The 17,710-nt window shown below is 40.2% G+C and overlaps 1 protein-coding gene across 4 annotated transcripts in view; it reads right to left on the bottom strand.

Moving 5' to 3' along the window:
- LOC146506219 (ral guanine nucleotide dissociation stimulator-like) overlaps positions 1-17,460 on the bottom strand; it is a 65,878-nt gene extending 48,418 nt beyond the window's left edge. For 2 of the 4 annotated variants that reach the window (XM_085181153.1, XM_085181155.1), the window contains exon 1: positions 2,893-4,043. In XM_085181153.1, coding sequence (XP_085037279.1) covers positions 2,893-3,189 — 297 coding nt within the window. In that variant the 5' untranslated portion in view covers positions 3,190-4,043. Of the gene's footprint in view, positions 1-2,892; positions 4,044-16,811 lie in introns of those variants that run through there. The other 2 variants (XM_085181160.1, XM_085181154.1) reach the window with 2 other exon arrangements.
- Positions 17,461-17,710: the final 250 nt, after the last annotated feature.

The raw sequence follows: 17,710 nt of genomic DNA, 5'->3' as shown, positions 1-17,710 counted from the left end.
TATCACACACATCAGTTTTTAGTAGCGGTGGATGGAAACACAACTAGAGCTTCAGACAACCTTAACCTGAGGTCTAATGAGTCAAAACACCAGTATGGACATGCAGAGCCTTTATTTAATTTAGCATACCATTACATGTGTGTGCTGGTGCATTGGGTGTGACTTTCTAAGCCCCTAACACCATTTTGTTAAAGTCACTGTAACGTGTTTGTTATAAATTTCTAGTTTCCATGGATAACCCTGAAAACACAAAGTGATTTTATTCGTTTTTCTTTCTCAAACTTGACAAAACACCAGAATAAATTCTCTATTTTTTTAATAAAAAAAAGACTGGTCTTTATAACTGCAAGTCTCCACTTTTTTTCAGCCACATCCAGCCGTAACTACACCAAAAGCCTAACAGCAGGGAGCGCAAGTGACTTTGTTTGACCCCGGAGAAGAATTCGGGCCACATGAAACACAATCCGGTGATACAGCTGAGACACTAAGTGAGAGTTAGAGAGAGACGATCAGCTGACAGTACATATCCACCTCTCACACTGACAGCACAGCAGAGGATCACATCTAATTAAATATTTTTGTTAGAGCAGATTTCCTACAACAACATTATGAAAGAAAAACGTTCTTGTCCTTGGTTAGCCTTGAAAACTGCGACTACGTTGTCGTTTCCAATCACACACTGGAAACATTGAGACTTTGCAGTTTAGTTCAAACATGCTCAGTATTTCACAGGTGGAGCAGACTGCCAAACAAAGCCACAGCCAACCTACCTGCACACGAACGCACCATCACACCTAAATTCATTCAGTTTACACTTGAAACCTCAAACAGAAAGACTGAATAACTCACGGTCAAAACTATGTGGACACCTCTGTTACATTAATTCTTGATGTCTCCCCGTTTTTTAAGATGTTGTCCAGGAAGATTTTACGCCGCCCGCAGTGATATTAAAACACAAATCTATTAGTGACATTCAGCACTGATAATGAGGTGAAGATTTCTGGCCTATGATTGGTCTTCCAGTTAATCCCACAGATGCTGGATAAATGGGGTAAACAATTTCTTTGGTTCTTTGGTGCATTGGCTTCGTATTGGGAAAACGACGTGTTTAATGTTTAAAGGGCCACTGGGCTTGTAATACGCTGGAGGATAGCTTGATGTTGTGGCACAAAAACACTGATAAAGCTGGTGTGGCTCAAACTGTGAAAAATGGTTGTCTGGAATAGTTTTTGCTTGGGCTGCCAGCTCACATTGTTTCCACATTTGTCATATTACATCCATACCTGCATGTCTAAAACTGCAGCTTCATTTTAGCCAAGAATCTATCATTTAAATAGCTGCCAAAGACTAAACTGCAGGTGAAGACCCAAGAACAGAATAATTAATGATTTAATACTGAAAAAAAATCAAACTATTAAAACGCGATACTCAAAAAAATCCTTCTGTTGAAGATAAAGCTCCTACACTCTCATACCAGTGTACGTGCTACTAAAGAGAACTCCCTGTAAACCATTTTAATCATGAGCTTCTTTCAGTCGCACATTTTATTAAGAGCAACACATTCACTACATTCACCACATTCACCATGGGATCATTACAGACACGACCAAACATGTCAGGATTTCAAGGGGCACACCTTTATCTGCAGGGAGACGGTTTCCTGGGTGTGCAGAGTTTTATATCAGCAGCAGCCCAACACACACACACACAGACTGTGCTATGTCACAGCTCTGCAACAATGAAATGAAAAAAAAAACACATAAAGCATCCGTCCCCATGATTCATGTGAAGAAACAGCCTGAAACCATGCTTTCAGAGTGCGACAGACTCTGAAATACAGCCAGAAGCAAAACCTGAAGGCAAACTGACAGATCAGGTGAAAAGGTAACGGAAACATGCAGGTCAACAGGTGAACATACGCAACCTGCAAACCTGGGCTCAGCACATTTTGACAGAACCTTTAGTAAAGGGGTGCAGACAAACCGCAGGGTTTTTATATACGTATATATTCCAGTTATGTAATACTTCGTTTTTTCTCTGTGCCCACTTGCTAATTTGTTTCCTTTTTAATTGCTTTTCACCGTCCCTTTCACTCAGCCGCTAGAAACTTTTCAGTTATATTTAGGCACAATTCATTTTTGGCTTAAGATATTCATCTTCACACAACACTAGTTGTGTTGATATATTATAACCAGGAAGGTACTGGCCCTTCTCATTAATGCTAAACCGGACCTCCTGCATAACTGAGACAGACCAGCAGCTTTGATGGAATAAAAATAACCTGTCCCAACAAACAGAACCAAAAAAGTCACTCCAATTACATTAACCCAATAATGGCAGCAAAATTGTTCTCAATTTGACTCCTTATAAGTCACAGGACTTGTCCAAAAGCTCTAAGTGGCTGTAACTGCTCCAACGAGTCAAACAAAACAACGAAGACATAAAAGAGCAACGCAATTAACTTCTCTGGCCAGACAAAGAAAATAAGTAAAAGCAGAGAATGGTGAGTGTTATTGTTCCACGTCCACTAAGAGCTTCACTTGTAAACCACACACACTCAATACTGTAATCATTTACAGCTATATAAGTAAACACATTAATAGATGTATACAGCTTAAGAAACACACGATGACGTTCCCTGTGTCCATTTTAAAATAATCTACAGATGTTAATACTGCATTAAAATACACATTCAGTCTTCTTTTTGCAGTAAGCATGCACACATATATGCTACAGTATCAAATATGCAATTAGTACACAGGAACACACTCACACACACACACTGAAGCAATTAAAATTTAACTAGATACATATACAGTATGTATGAATGCACTTATGTTCCTCTCCACACACACACGCACACCCAGCCAGCCTGGCGGTATCAGAGCTCACCAGGTCATCCAGGATGGTGACGGGGAAATCGAACATGCACATCTTGACAGGCTGAGCGAGCGCTCTGTGCAGGCTGAACAGGGATTTGGCTTCCATGCTGTGCCCTGAGCGCACTGTGCAGCCAACGCTCGACTGCGCGCAACCACAACAAAAACACAAATAAAACCAGAAGAAAAAATTAAAAAGGAGGAGCTCCCCAATCTGGCTGCTCGTTCGCAGTCCTATCACAGAGGACTGCGAAGAAATCCACCTCAAAGAAACCCCTCCACCTCCCTTTTCCCAAAAACCAACAACCATCCACTCCCCTTCCTCTTCTCGCCTTTCTTCCCCTCCTTCTCCTCCTCACCAAGGAGCGTCTAACTGTCAGCAGCTGCTCTCTCGTCTTTCCGTCCTCTGGGGGTATTGCCCAACACCACTCAGCTGTTTTGCCACGACCGCAGTGCTCTCACATTCAGACGGAGGTGCTCCGACTCGCCGCCGAACCGAAGCACACGTCTGCCCGGAAAAAATAAAACCTCGCCAAATGAAATAAAATGCAGCAAGTACACAGAGGGTCCTCCGAGTTGCCGTCTGACTCGCTTCTGCTTCATTATGCTGCAGCGATTTAATCAGGACAGAAGGACCAGCTCTGTTTTGCTCCTGTAGTGCCAGACGGTCTGTGTGAGCCCATTAAAGATGAAGCAGGGTGACTGCTTCAGAGGCTGATGTATGAATCAGACTCTCTTCTCATTAATGTCGCTGGTAAATGTGAAGGCACGCATTCTGCTGAGTTACCAGCCCTCATCCTAAAACTTATTTTTCTTTTATGGGTTTGATGAGAGTCTAAAAGTCTGAAGATCTTTTTAACAGGATGTTAAAGTCCTTTCTCTCTCTCTCTTTTTATTTTTTTTGGTTGGATTTTAGTGTTAAATTTAATGTTTGATGGTCTCTTTGCTCTGCTCCTTCACTGCACGTGGGCAGCACTGCGACTTTTGCAGATATTTTCAACAATGCAATTTTAGCTTTATTGCTACACAATTTACATTAACTCACATTTAACTTGACTTACTGCAAATACAACCTGAAACTAAAAAAAACAGCATGTGTGCCTCAAACTTGCAACATGCAGCTGATGCCTCTAGTACAGTGGTTCTTAACCTTGTTGGAGGTACCGAACCCCACCAGTTTTACCCAACCGATCGCAGCAGATGGCCGCCCCTCCCTGAGCCTGGTTCTGCCGGAGGTTTCTTCCTGTTAAAAGGGAGTTTTTCCTTCCCACTGTCGCCAAAGTGCTTGCTCATAGGGGGTCATATGATTGTTGGGCTTTTCTCTGTATCTATGAAGCGCCTTGAGGCGACATTTGTTGTGATTTGGCGCTATATAAATGAAATTGAATTGAATTGAATTTTATTATTTGCTTCGAGCCCTGTGTACAGGAGCTGCATGCTAAAAGATCTTTTGTTAAAAGGGTTGGCGTAATAAGCAAATGCTTCAGCCAATACCTTTTGATTAGCCTTGTCTCATGCTTTCTTGCTTTGTGGTAAATCTTTGTTCTGTCTTCACTGAGATATTTGAATGCTAATCAATAAAAACATATCACTTCACTTCAGTTTCATATGTGCATTCACTGAACCCCTCTTTAGTGAAAAATAAAATATGTTTTTTTTTTCAAATTCAAGACTTAGATATGTTTTTTATTGGTGCACAAATTGAGCCGTGCATGTCACGGTGGAGGCTCTGCCGAACCCCTGAGACCGACTCACCGAACCCCTAGGGTTCGATCGAACCCAGGTTAAGAACCACTGCTCTAGTATAACAAAGACTTCATAGAAATTTATGGTAAAATGACCAAAATGTTCTCTTGACCTCAGTAAACATTTTCCTGATGTGTTTATGATCTTTGGCGCTAGTCTTACTGAATGCAACAATTATTATTAGACTAAAGATAATGATACCGCAGAATGTGCTTTAGGGCGTGGCCACTTTGTACTTAAAAAAAATATTATTGTTGTCAAATATACAAATTTAACAAACTGAATGTCAAATAAAAGGACAACAAAACAAACGAATCAAAATCTCCAAGCCCATAAACTGGAGTTCTTAAAATGGAAACATGACGATGGCTCCAAAAATTGTCCCCATGTCACGATCTAACTAAACATGTTTACCTGGTACAAAACATTGGTTTTGGCCTCTCTGCAGAGTTTACCTCTTTCTAATGACTGTAGGGGAATACTGGGGTCAGGGGCATGGACACTATTGACTGGGCCTCATTGTCCCTGAACTTGAACTTTCAACTACATTTGTGTTGTTGGTGCCTTTTGGAGCATTTTAATGTCTTTCTTGGACGGTATATAAGCCATCCAAAAAATTGACTTTAAGTAGTTTTTTACTTAGCACTAATTAGCAGGTATTTGCGTCATTCTACTTTTATACCTGGAGAGTGTGTGGATGGAGTATGCTAGAATTAGCTAATAATTAAACTCTCCACCCTCTCCAAATATGCTCACTTCTGGCTTCATTAAACCAGCAAATGTTGAAAATTTGAAGCTAAATTACTGAGCAGCACCATGAAAATGTCACCGATTATCACTTGAAACGAGGAGGTGTCAGACGACAGTCTGTGAATCAGCTCTATCTGACAGTGGAGGAGACACATGGGCCGATTATCTGCTCGTTTATTGATCCATGAGGTAATTACAAGGTTGTTGTTGAAGCTGCGGGTTACAAACAAAAAGAAGTAAAAGTAAAGTATTCAGTTTAAACTAGAGCGGAGCGGCTGAGATAAAACAAACCTTTTCAGGACGTATTCTCAGAGTGTCTTTCATGTTTTTATTTGCTGAGTGTAGGTGCAGGTTTCCCCACAGCAGCAGGATTGATTCAGAGCCCACCGGGAACCATCTCGCCTCCAGCTGGACTCCGTATTGACATTCTGATATAATATCTTTGTCATGTTTGCAGCCTGAACCTTAAGGCTTTAATGTACTTCTGCAAAGACTCAAAATACCTCTTGTGAAAGTCGCTGTATGTAGGTCACACGGCTGTTACCCTAAATGGCTGAAATGCTGATAGAAAGGAAGCAAGTCTGCTTTGACGTGAAAAAAAAACAGGCTTAGAGTTGTGAAGACATGTTTTGTTTCTGTCTTTCATTTTTTGTAGACCTATCACATGCATGTGATTCGGCAGATTATGGTATTCTGGTAGAAAAGATATGCTCAGCTGGCTTAGATCAACAGCACATTAAATGGTTTTATTCTTGTATTTCTGGTACAACTCAGACAGTAATCTCCAAAGGTTTCACACCTCCTGCAGATGTTCCACAAGGATATTCTCCTGGTCCACTTTTATTCACCTACAAACTGCAGCCACCGAGCTACAGGCAGTTCTTTTTCTACACTTTAGAAAAAGAAATCAGGAGATGAACAACCAAACTTGGCGCACAGGTATATGTTAGGCCCCTGAAGGTTCTTATTTACATCAGAAATTATGATGTAATCATGGTGCCTAGCAGTCATATCCAAGAGCCTAACGTATTATTTATATCAACAAAACTTCCGTCCATCCATTTTCTTCCACTTATTCTGGGTTTCTTCCAGGTCACAGAGGTGTATAAGTGCACATGGCACCAGGAAACCCTAGACTGTGGGTCGTTGATTGATTTTGTAATCGCTGGGAACGCCAGGCAGAGGCTCCCATTTCCGAGATCTTCAACTCCCACCATCAGCAGAGCTTTAACAGCAGTCCGAGGGAGTCAGCGGCCCTCAGTCGTCGGTCGGCCACAAGGTGCTCGGTGCCTTTCACCTTGCTAATGCCCAAACTAAACGGTTGACTCCGGTGGTGAATGGAACCATTAGGCAGAAAAAGGAGTCCTATCAGGCTTTGTTAACCTGTGGGACTTCGGAGGCAGCCGTTAGGTCCTGACAGGCCAAGCGGAACGCAGCTCGGGCAGTAGCTGGAGCAAAAATTCATGGGAGGAGTTTGGAGAGGCCACGGAAAAAGAATTTCAGACTGCTTCGAAGAGATTCTGGCAAACCATCAGGCGACACAGGAGGGAAAAGTGGTGCTCTACCTAAACTACAGGCAGAAAGAATACTTTACCACATCTGCTAAATGTATCACATCTCATACATTTCAGAAAAAATCTAATCAGACATCAGCTTGTTCCAAACTCCGATAAGACTGAGTGCATGTTAAAATGATCCAGCCTATGGTTTATATTGTATGTTATATTCATAGTTACAAAAGTGAAACTGTTGACTCTTAAAGATACTTATGGTGGTGTTGTTTATATGGTAAAAAGCACTTGATTCTTTCTGTGACAGCGTACTGGTTTTATTTCAGTTCAGGGGTTTATTTCATTGAAGTATAAGTTTACATGTATCTATCTGCAGTTATTCTTACACATGCTTATTTAAAACATGTATAATGTGTTTTTGTATTATTTGTCTGACTCTCTATATTATTGCACATCCTTTGTGCACAGGTCACTCTTGAAATGATAATCGCTGGTCTTGAGGAACTTGGGGAATTATAGCAGGGTCTACCTTATAGTATAAAGCACCCTGAGGCAACTGCTGTTGTGATTTGGCACTGTATAAATAAAACTGAATTGAATTGAATAGAAAATTTGAATTGATTTAAAAAGTGCTGAATTCAATGATCCTCAACGAGGAGATTTAAAAGTACAGCAGCCAGTAAAGATGAGGAACTGCCGCTGCTTTTTAAAAAACACTATTAAGAAGTAAAAGAAGTAGCAAAGAAGCTGAAGGAAAAGAGAGCGAGAGGGCCTGAAACACCACTGGGAACTGCTTTCAGATGCAGAGACCGTCCCACGGATGAATACTGTAGGAGAGCGGTTGTCATGGAAACAGGGAGGCAAAGCTGGCTCTTCATAGGGCTATATAAGATAGACCCCCTCCTCCTCCTCCTCCTCCTTCGTCTATAGATACACAGCCAGGACAGGAAGCCACAGTGTAACCTGCAGCTCGGCTTCCTGCGGACTCAGACAAAGACAGGACGGGCGGTGCAGGTACACGAGAAGTCAGTTCATCCGAGACACGACTGCAGGGTGCAAACCTGTTATTACGGCTAAACGCTGCTTTTAGACAAATGATTACAGATTACAGAACAACAACAACAACAACAGTACTTGTTCTGACTGCTTAACACGAGACTTTCAAGGAAAGATCAAAAGAAACATGTAAACAGGAAAATATAACCTTTATGTTTCTATTAGAAACAAACAGAAATTATCTATTGAAAACTGGCCTGTAACCTAGTTTAAATAAAGAAGATCTTTAAGAGCTTGTCAAGGACAGGGTAAATCTGGTCCTTCACACTTTTTAAACTGATCTAAATATAATTTGTTGCTCCTCACAACTTTCAACAACATTAATGGTAATAATCTGCAAATTAATAAAAATGTTTCAATCTTATCTGATTTTCTCTGAGCATAAAAAGAGGCCGTATCTATTTGATATGAGATCATTTTTGTTTTGTAAACATCAAATTTGTCATTTTGATGTTCGAATCCACAATCCAGAGGGTTAGGCTTATTGTGCTGCTGACAAGAAACAGGCTTCAGAAAGTCAATGAACTGAAAAGTTTTGTGTCTTTGAAGCTAATTTCAAAATGATGGAGATGTAAAGACAAGTTTCACTTTTATGTGCAGGCAGTTTTATAGCTGAAGGTTTGGCTAAGATTATTTTAATGACACTAAACATTCACTTTTTTCATTTTTTATTCAAACCAACCCTTTCATATATTTTCTGTCATGCTATACTTATTTTTATAGAGCTATTCTAGTTTATTTAAGCTATTTAGTTTTAGGCTATATTCTATATTTTGGCTGCTGGGATAAATAAACATTGTTTTAAGTTAATCAGGAGGTTTGGGCAATGTGCTCATCCTATGAGATACATAAAGGATAGAGCCATCATAACATGCTTCAGAAAAAATTATTAGGTATTTTACGCTCACTCTTTCTCTGTCAGACAGAGCTGAACTGTAAAAAAGCGATCTACATACAGACCCTCACCTACAGTCGGGAGCTTTCTCCTAAGGGTGGCTGGCCTCTGCCTTAGAGACGGGGAGAGGAGTTCAGTCATTTGATAGGAGTACAGACTAGAACTGCTACTCCTCCACATCGAAAGGAGCCAGTTAAGGTGGTTCGGGCATCTGACACGATGCCTCCTGGGTGAAGTGTTCTGGACACGTTCTAGCAAGAGGAGGCCCGGGCCAGATCCAGGACATGCTAGAGAGATTATATCTCTCAGCTGGCCTGGGATGCCTGGGTGTTTCCCCGGCAAAGCTCGAGGAGAAGGCTAGGCTGGGGAGAGAGAAGGAGAGATCTGGGCTTCTATGCTTAGATAGATAAACAGATAAGCGTGAGAAAATGGACTGATGGATAGATGGACAGGATGGTTGGACGGCAAAAAGAATGTGTGCCAGGTGATTTCACTTAGAAAACACAAGAACCAATCAGTAATGAGAAAAAGATGTCAGGAGGTGGAAAAGGAAAGGGGTGAATTTTACTGTCATATTTAGGCTGCAAAGAACTTGTAAACATACCTTCAAGGTCAAAAATTAAAATTCATTGTTTTGCTTTTACGTCAGGATTTATTTGCTTTTACAAAATGTTCCATTCCACCCCTTAACTGTCACATCAGACTTGTGAAACAGGTGGTTGTGAGTTGGCTCCATGGTAGAACTGTGATCAAATATATTTCTTTGGTTAACTAAATGTTATAAAAGTTAATTTAACTTTATTGGGGGTAATGGTTTAGAGCCTTATGTAAATCAAACTTTACTTGAAAAGGCGTTAAATATGAGTCATTTGAATGATGTCTTCCTATGATGAAGAGAGAAAGGTGCTAAAAGGAAAGCAGAATATTAGATCAGAATAAATTTAAGGTTTTCAGGCTCATGTGCAGACCGGTGCTCTGATACATATGAAATACATGAAAGGTTTAAAAAAATATTTTGTACAGTTGTGAGACAAACATTTAAGTACTTATGTAAAAGTTGGAATTGTGCAAAGGTTTTAGCATTAAAATATACTAAAAATACTTGAAGTAAACATACTCATAATTAGGGATGGGTATCGTTTAGGTTTTATCCGATACTGGTGCCAAACCGGTACTTTTGAAACGGTGCCGGTGCTTAAACGGTGCTCAAACCGGTGCTTAAAGAATGGAGAACACAAAATTGGTCCAAAAACCTTTCATGTTCAGCTGTTTTTTGTAAAAAGATAACAATGTTAGCCTTTCCTGCAGCTATGGGGCATATATGGTATCACTCTTGGCTGGAAGCAGTGCTTAAACAATGGAAAAAACACAAATTTTGGCCAAAAACCCCTCATGTTTATCTGTTTTCCACTTTTTCTTTGATCATTTTAGCCTTTTTGGCCAGGGTGAAGGGAGTATCTGCCATCAAACAAGAAGACAGCCGCATGTAGCTATGATGATGTTTGCTAGTTCACCTTACATGCATTAATTTAATAATGTGGTTAGCCTACTCAACGTAAATTACACACGAACAACATTAAGCTACTCATGCAGAGAAGCTGCTGCTGCTGCCATCATCATCCGTCATCATTTCTGCTACACTGGCAGGGCTAGGGGCCAGGACTCTCCTCTTCGGGTTTTTGGGGGATGTTGCTAATTCCGGGTCCGATCACAGGCACCACACCCGCCGTAGATGTGCTCGGTGTGAGGTCTCGCAGCAAGCTATCAAATACGGTGCATTTCTCGGCTTTTAAAAAAAACGCCATGGTGTTTCATCGGATTTGAGGTATTACCTCCTTTGACAGTATCACAGCATCACCTTAAAGCACTTGGTGCAGGCTGCTGAGTTTGCATATTTTGCTGTGAAGTACAGCCAGACTTTTAACCGCTTCGTCTTGTGCGTTTTTAATCTGTAGCTCTGCTCTAAAAGAACGTACGTACCTGGACCCGCCTACTATCCTCGAAACGTAAAATGATTGGCTAGAATTCAAAGTGTATCACATCTCATGAAAAAAAAAAGCACCGAAATGTGCGCTGCTTTTCGGTCTGGTTACTACCGTTTATGTCAGAACCGGTGCCATCATGGCACCGGATACCGGTACCCATCCCTACTCATAATGCAGAATCATATTCATAATATTATTGGATCATAATCATCGATTCACTTGATTCACTATATAACTTAAATCCGGTTGCTGGAGACAGTTTACACTGCTCATATAATGCTGTGCAGATTTATCTATAATATAACAGCATCATATATTGGCAGGTTTATTTCTGCAGAGTGGCACGGAGTGCAAAGTACAAAACCTGCATCCAAATTATAATGGGGTAGAAGAAGAAAGTAGTATAAGGATAAGCACCGAATGCAATGGAATCCAACCAATCACAGCTTTGAGTTCCTTTTTTGGGAGCAATCAGGCTGAAGTAACAAATAATTCTTATTCTTAATGTCAGCAGCCTGATTACACATTGAAATAAGAGTTTAAGGTTACTGAAATACCCAGTTTGTTCTTAGTCTTTTGTAAAACAGCAGGAAGGCGACGCCGGTTGTGCAGGACAGAACGAGGATTTCACTCATAATTGTAGGGTTGTGCGATATGACCAAAATCTCATATCCTGACATAAGACATCTATCGTCCGATAACGATATAAATCACAACATTTTAACATTTTCTGTAAATTCTGTGAGTCTCGGGCAGCTCGACTTACGTGAAGTGTTTCCAGCTGCGCGTCATGTACCTGGAGTCGAGTGTTTTAACCGATGCATGAAACTATACATTTTTAGACACAAGTTGTAACGGCCGCCGTTTTCTTTGTGAGTATTTATTACACGGCGTGCTGCGGGGAAAAGCCTTTCTAACGTTTGAGTCTAAGGTTTATTTTTTTAGCACCTAACGCCTCTTTTTTGTTTCTCATCCGTAAATACTCCGCATACTTTTTCACGTGATTCAGTTTATTTTGAAAAGTCTCAACGGGATCTTGAGCTTTATTGTGAAAGGTTTATAAAAATAAACAAGCGGACAAGCGATGGTTTTACCGTCGTTGTTGCTAACGACAACGCATAAAAACAGGCGCTTGTCCGTCCCTAGTGTGGTTATATTAAATATAAGAGAAAGAGAGATCTTTAACAAATTAATATAACCACTACAGTGACCATCAAAACGATGAAAAAAATATTGCCGTAAACAGTTTATTTTGCGACACCACGAAACAAACGATATATCGAACAGCCCTATATAATTGTGACTTAAAGTAGATCCGTGCCAACTGTAAACTGTATGTGTGACCATGTGCACAAATAGAAAGTTGAGTTTTCTCTAAGAGTGTAGCCTTGAACACTTCAGAGCTCATCCTGCTACTTTTTTTCGGCAGTCACATGATCAGCAAACACCAGTGACCCAGTTCCTCTGACACATACATGCCCATGCAATAACAATCCCTCCTCTGAGTTTGACAGATGATGTGATATGCTTCATATATATCATGAGCTGTTTCTCTCCTTCTCCCTGCTTTACTCCTCCCATCATTCTGGTCCAAGTTCATATTAGCTTCTTCTGTCCAAAGAGGAAGGAACTGGCTTTTTTAGCAGGATTTTTTAAAGCCAAAATGACTAAATAAGTTCAAGGAGCCTCTATGATACTTGGATGATAAACCATGGAAGTAATTCTGTAATAATTCTCATGCACTTAAAATGTCTTCAGCTGTTTTTCATGAACAGGACAGTTTCTGGAATTTTTCTGTTAGGCTACTTTGTTTCTTTCAGCCTGCTTCACTTGCATCAGCGTCTCTTTTGACCTCATACTAAGAGTTCCAGTGAAAAGACACTATTTACTCATTGCTGTCATGCAACAACAGTAATGCTCATTAGTCAACGATGTCCACTTAATTTTGAACCTCAGAAAATGGGGGGTGGTGTATAAAATGCCTGCCTAACAAAGTTAATGCAATACCTTTTTACCCTCCCTGAATTAAAGCGGAAAGTCAGCACTTCCACTATGGAGGTGTATGGAGCAAAAACTACAAAAAAGAAGTGTCAGCGTCCAAAAACTCATGGCTCTAACTGTATACAGATAGGAAAGAAAATACTAAAAATATAATCTATCTATCACATATGATTCCTAAGAGCAGAGACAGGCATACAAATTTCCGGACTCTTCTGCCTGTTCTGTATCCTGAAATCATCTTGTTTCTGGCCTGCAGAGTCTCTGGATGGAAAAATTTGCCTTCACTCAGCATGAACACGCCTGCAAATGATTACAGTGTCTACACACTCAAATCTAATCCTGTCACAAACGTGGACAAATGTTGGCAGCCCTGACACAAAAATTCGAGCTGTTTGCTGACCGAACAAAAACAGAGTGGGGCAAAACAAGTGTCATCAACCGGTGGAAATGTTACACAGCTCCTGCACTTTGCAACACTATTCATACACTTTGCCCAGCAGTGCAAAAAGGCTTCTTCAGAAAAGAGATTTCAAGGGCAAGCCCTTCCTCTACATAAACCAAAAAAAGGAGAAAAGAAAAGAAAAACCCCGAGGACTAAAAACTGGAGAAAAAAAGTCTGATTCTTGTCACATTCCATCAGACAAAGAAGTCCGATATGCTTGGAGTGAAGTCAAGCTTCAAGAATGGAGTGGTTTGTGCAGAAAATGGAGCGACAGAGAGGCTTACAGCTTTATCTGCGATTCCTACAATAGTACAAAAAAACCAAAACTGGGAGTGCAAATAAATGTTTCAAAAGCAGATAAACATCAATAATACCAGCAGCAGGAAGCAGGATTTACATGGAGGAGACAAAGAAGAATAAGGGTGTTTACAGTAAAATCCAGGCACTGTGAGCTGAGGGTTAAACGCAGCCTTTGAACGGAGGCGGTGGGAAGCCTCGCATCCATCCTGCTCGCCTCGCAGACAAAGCTCAGCAGTGACCTTTGACACAGATTCATCGGGTTTACTTGATGATTTCTAGCATGGAAAAATTATAGAAACAACACAGGGAGGCTGTAACCCTGTTTTACAGTTATGAGCTGGGATTTTTAATAGAAAAGACAAGAAAAGACTATTATAGCATCAAATCACAGCAACCTCTCCCACTAAAAGAGAGGCTTTTTCTTTTAGTTAACTCAGCGGGAAGCTGCAAAATATATTTAATCCTGATGATGAACATGACACGGCTTATTGAGACTAATTAATATGCTTCCTGGATTCTGAAAACAGTGCTTCTAACTATAATTAATGGAAACACCGACACAAGTCCAAACAGGCTTGCAAGCATCCTATCAACTTGCCCAACTCTTTTTAGCTTGACTTTAAGCCAAAGTTTATATCGAACTCTGGGCCTCTCTAAGCTGACTGTTTTTAACTGACTGAATGAGTGGCATTACCTACTGGTTATGTGTATTTTAAAGCCTCAGTGTTGGCATTTAGGCCACCAACAAATTCAATTTGGAAGGCAGCAACTGATACATTAAACATAGTCCAAATGGATGAATGGATGCTTCAAATCAAGAGGTCTAATTCAGTGACTTGAATTAGTGGAGGTGAGGCCAAGCAGACAGCTAGCAACACAGGCAGGTTTAAAAAGAAAAAGGAGGAGATCTGATATCAAAATCTTTTGTTCTCAAAAAGTAACACAAACACCTGCATACAATTCAGATTTTCCAGCTCACGCCTTTAGACACCAGGAGAGTAAACACTGCAAAGACAAAATTAATCGACAGGAACAATTTAAGAAAACTGATTAACTTCCCACTGAGTGACTGAAAGAATTAAAATCAGACACACCTCCTTACATCTCTGATGGTAAGATGTATCATTAACGCTCTGTTTATGGAAGCAAACAAGAGGAAGTAACTCCACCAACATCCCGTCAACACCACCTCCTGCCCTCCGTTCTTGGACAGATAAGGTTATGAGTTCTATTGGTTGAAGGACATTTCCTGAAGCAAGTACCAAGAGGCAACAACAAGCAGAAAACTATCACTAAAAATAACTCGTACTTCAGTTTATAAGCCTAGGAGACAAACAAACATCTGCATACTAGTTTTAAAAACTGTTCCGTGAAATTTCTGGCCAATAATGTAACCATAGACACGTCTTTATTAGTATTTCATATTTGCCACTTACATTTTAAGTGAATCTACTGAGGTATGTTTGGTTTTTATCAATTTTCCAACTTTAAACCTTCCATATTTAATTCATCTATTTGTCAGTTTGTTTGAAAAACAGTTAAAAATAGGACAGTTATTTATTTCTTTTTTGGATGTTTATTTTTTTATTTTTACTGGAGATAAAAAATAGTAGTGAAAGAATATTGGTTTGACTGGTATTTTATAACAATTTTATCCATCCAGGACTTCATTCAATTCATACCTAACATTGTACAATAACAATTTATTTTTCCATGTAACAAAAGTTAATGTAACAAAATAAAAAAGACAAATGGTGGCATCAGGAGCGGATGCCTGACAAACTGTTATTTTAAATGTTGGTATTGGCCAAAAATTTCACATTACAGCACGAGGGCTTGTTTGTTTACCTGGAACAAGAGTGAATATAAATAACACAAAAAAAAGAAAGAAAAAATACATTGGTATCGCCACGAGCTTAATAAAATATCTGCACAGAAATCACAATCAGCGCATCGCAAATATTTTATAATGAAGATTTATTTGTTCTCCCAGGCACATGGGAGGGAATAGAAAACAAAGAAAAAAACATCAGATATTATTTATTAGAATTGACCTGTTTAACAAGCAGTGACTTCCTAAAATTGTATAAGATTTGTTCCATAGAACAGAGGTGAATGTAAATATTAATTAAAAAATGAAAAAAAAATGTTGGCATCACAACTAGATATACTTTGGATTATTATTTTTGCCTGTTGGTATCTGCCAGAATTTCACAATTTGGTGCATCCCTAATAGTTTATAATTAATTTGCCTCCCTGAAACAAGGGTAACCCTGAATATCAACAAAACCAAAACGGACTGGAAAAAATATCGGCATCAGAACCCGATATCTGTCAAAAAACATTGGTATCCATCTATGATTCCACAGCTGGTGAATCCCTAATTCTACTATAATGATTGTAAGATATGTGGTATATGTGTCTTAAGTGCCAGGTGGGCCAATCTGAACAAAACTTGGCACATATATATATCAAATATTAACATGTGGTTTTTCAAAAAAAATGGTTTTATATTTTGATTTGTCTTCTACATTATGTTCACCATCCGCCTGCAAATGCAACGTTACATACACCGTTTGTATTTTTTTTCCAAGTGTCAAGTTCAACATACTTAACATGGACCTAATTTAACAATAACAAAATTTTGTACCTGTGAAGAAATTCCATTTCAGTTGGGTAGGTGAGATGTTTAGAATTTTTCATACCATAATTACTGGTGACTCGGACAAATAATATAGTACAGATCTATTCTTTCCAGTCACACAAGAGGAAATTAATAACAACAAACAAACAAATAAATAAATAAATGATTGGGGGGATCAGATTTAGGTCCTAATGATTTTACAAAATGTCTTTAGTGACCTACAATTTCGCAATCGTGCAACCCTAGCTTCACAATATTGATAATGTCTTGTAAATTTAATCCCCCAAAATTAAAAACACATTTAATTATTGCAAATACATCTTTATATACAGTCTATGGCTTAAAGAGCAGCAGGAGAGAGAGTGGCAGAGAGAGGCAGACTTTAAGCCGGGGAGAAAGAGAGAGAGGGGGGATTATTATCATTAAAAATGTGCTGATCACCTGCATAAATTCACCTTTACAGCCCGTTACTTCTATCAGATCCCAGCTGTGGCAGGGGTGCCGCAAGAGCCCCATGTAGCCTAATTACGATACGCAAATGAGCTCAGGTGTGCATTTAAATACGAACCCGCTGACTTCACGGCTATGTGCTGATTTCTTACCTGTTTTTCCAGCATGATCATTCTCTCAGTATCATGACCTTCATGGAGTGAGTATCCATGCGAGTTCTGGTTCAGCGCTAGACACACTCCTCCTCAGCCAGCATCTCCACGGACGAGCGAGAAAAATGTAAAAAATAAAAGGTACTAATGGCTAACTGGCGTTACCCTTTGGAGGTTAGGAGACCCCTGTGATGTTTTATCCTTGAGATAAATGTCCTCGGTGACTTCAGCATGTCTTCGCAAGAATAAAAAAAGGGGGGGGGGGGGGGCATTAAAGGAGTGTTTATTCATGGAGGAAAACACATCGGTCAGTGAGCAGGGAGGGGAAAACGGGCAGCTAACGTTAGCGTGCTAGCGTTAGCCGGCTATGATCAGATTTTTATTTGTCTCCTCGTGCCTTCATCCCAGTCACGCTCCAAAAACCGCACGGGGACGGTGTCCTCCAGCGCAGGCGCTCCCGAGCGAATCCCTGCCGCCGTTACTCGACGGCGGCATCCCAGCGGAGCGAAGAGTCCGAGCGGCGAAGGATGCGATGTGGCTCGACCAGTGAAAATGGATGATGCTGGTAGTACTGCTGCCGCTGCTGGCTGAGGGGGATTCTCCGCTTTCAGCAGGGCAACAGGACGGTCCTCTGCTGCCGCGATCACAGAGAAAGTCGGAAAAACGACGCTCTTGAATGCACCACACGTAGACCCACGCATCCAGGGCAAAACAGGCGCTCCTGAACACACCTCAATGCAATTCAATGCAATTCAATTCAGTTCAATTATGTAAATATTTTGCATTTAAAACACATTTATCAATTATTTAAAATAAAACAAAACTAACAACGACGATCTAAACACAAAGTCGTGTAAAACCTATGGCACGAGGGCCGGAAATAGCCCTTTAAAAGGGCG

Source organism: Neolamprologus multifasciatus, chromosome 12 (genome assembly GCF_963576455.1).
Source record: "Neolamprologus multifasciatus chromosome 12, fNeoMul1.2, whole genome shotgun sequence".
Lineage (NCBI taxonomy): Eukaryota > Metazoa > Chordata > Actinopteri > Cichliformes > Cichlidae > Neolamprologus > Neolamprologus multifasciatus.
This window is presented reverse-complemented; position numbering and strand designations above follow the sequence as displayed.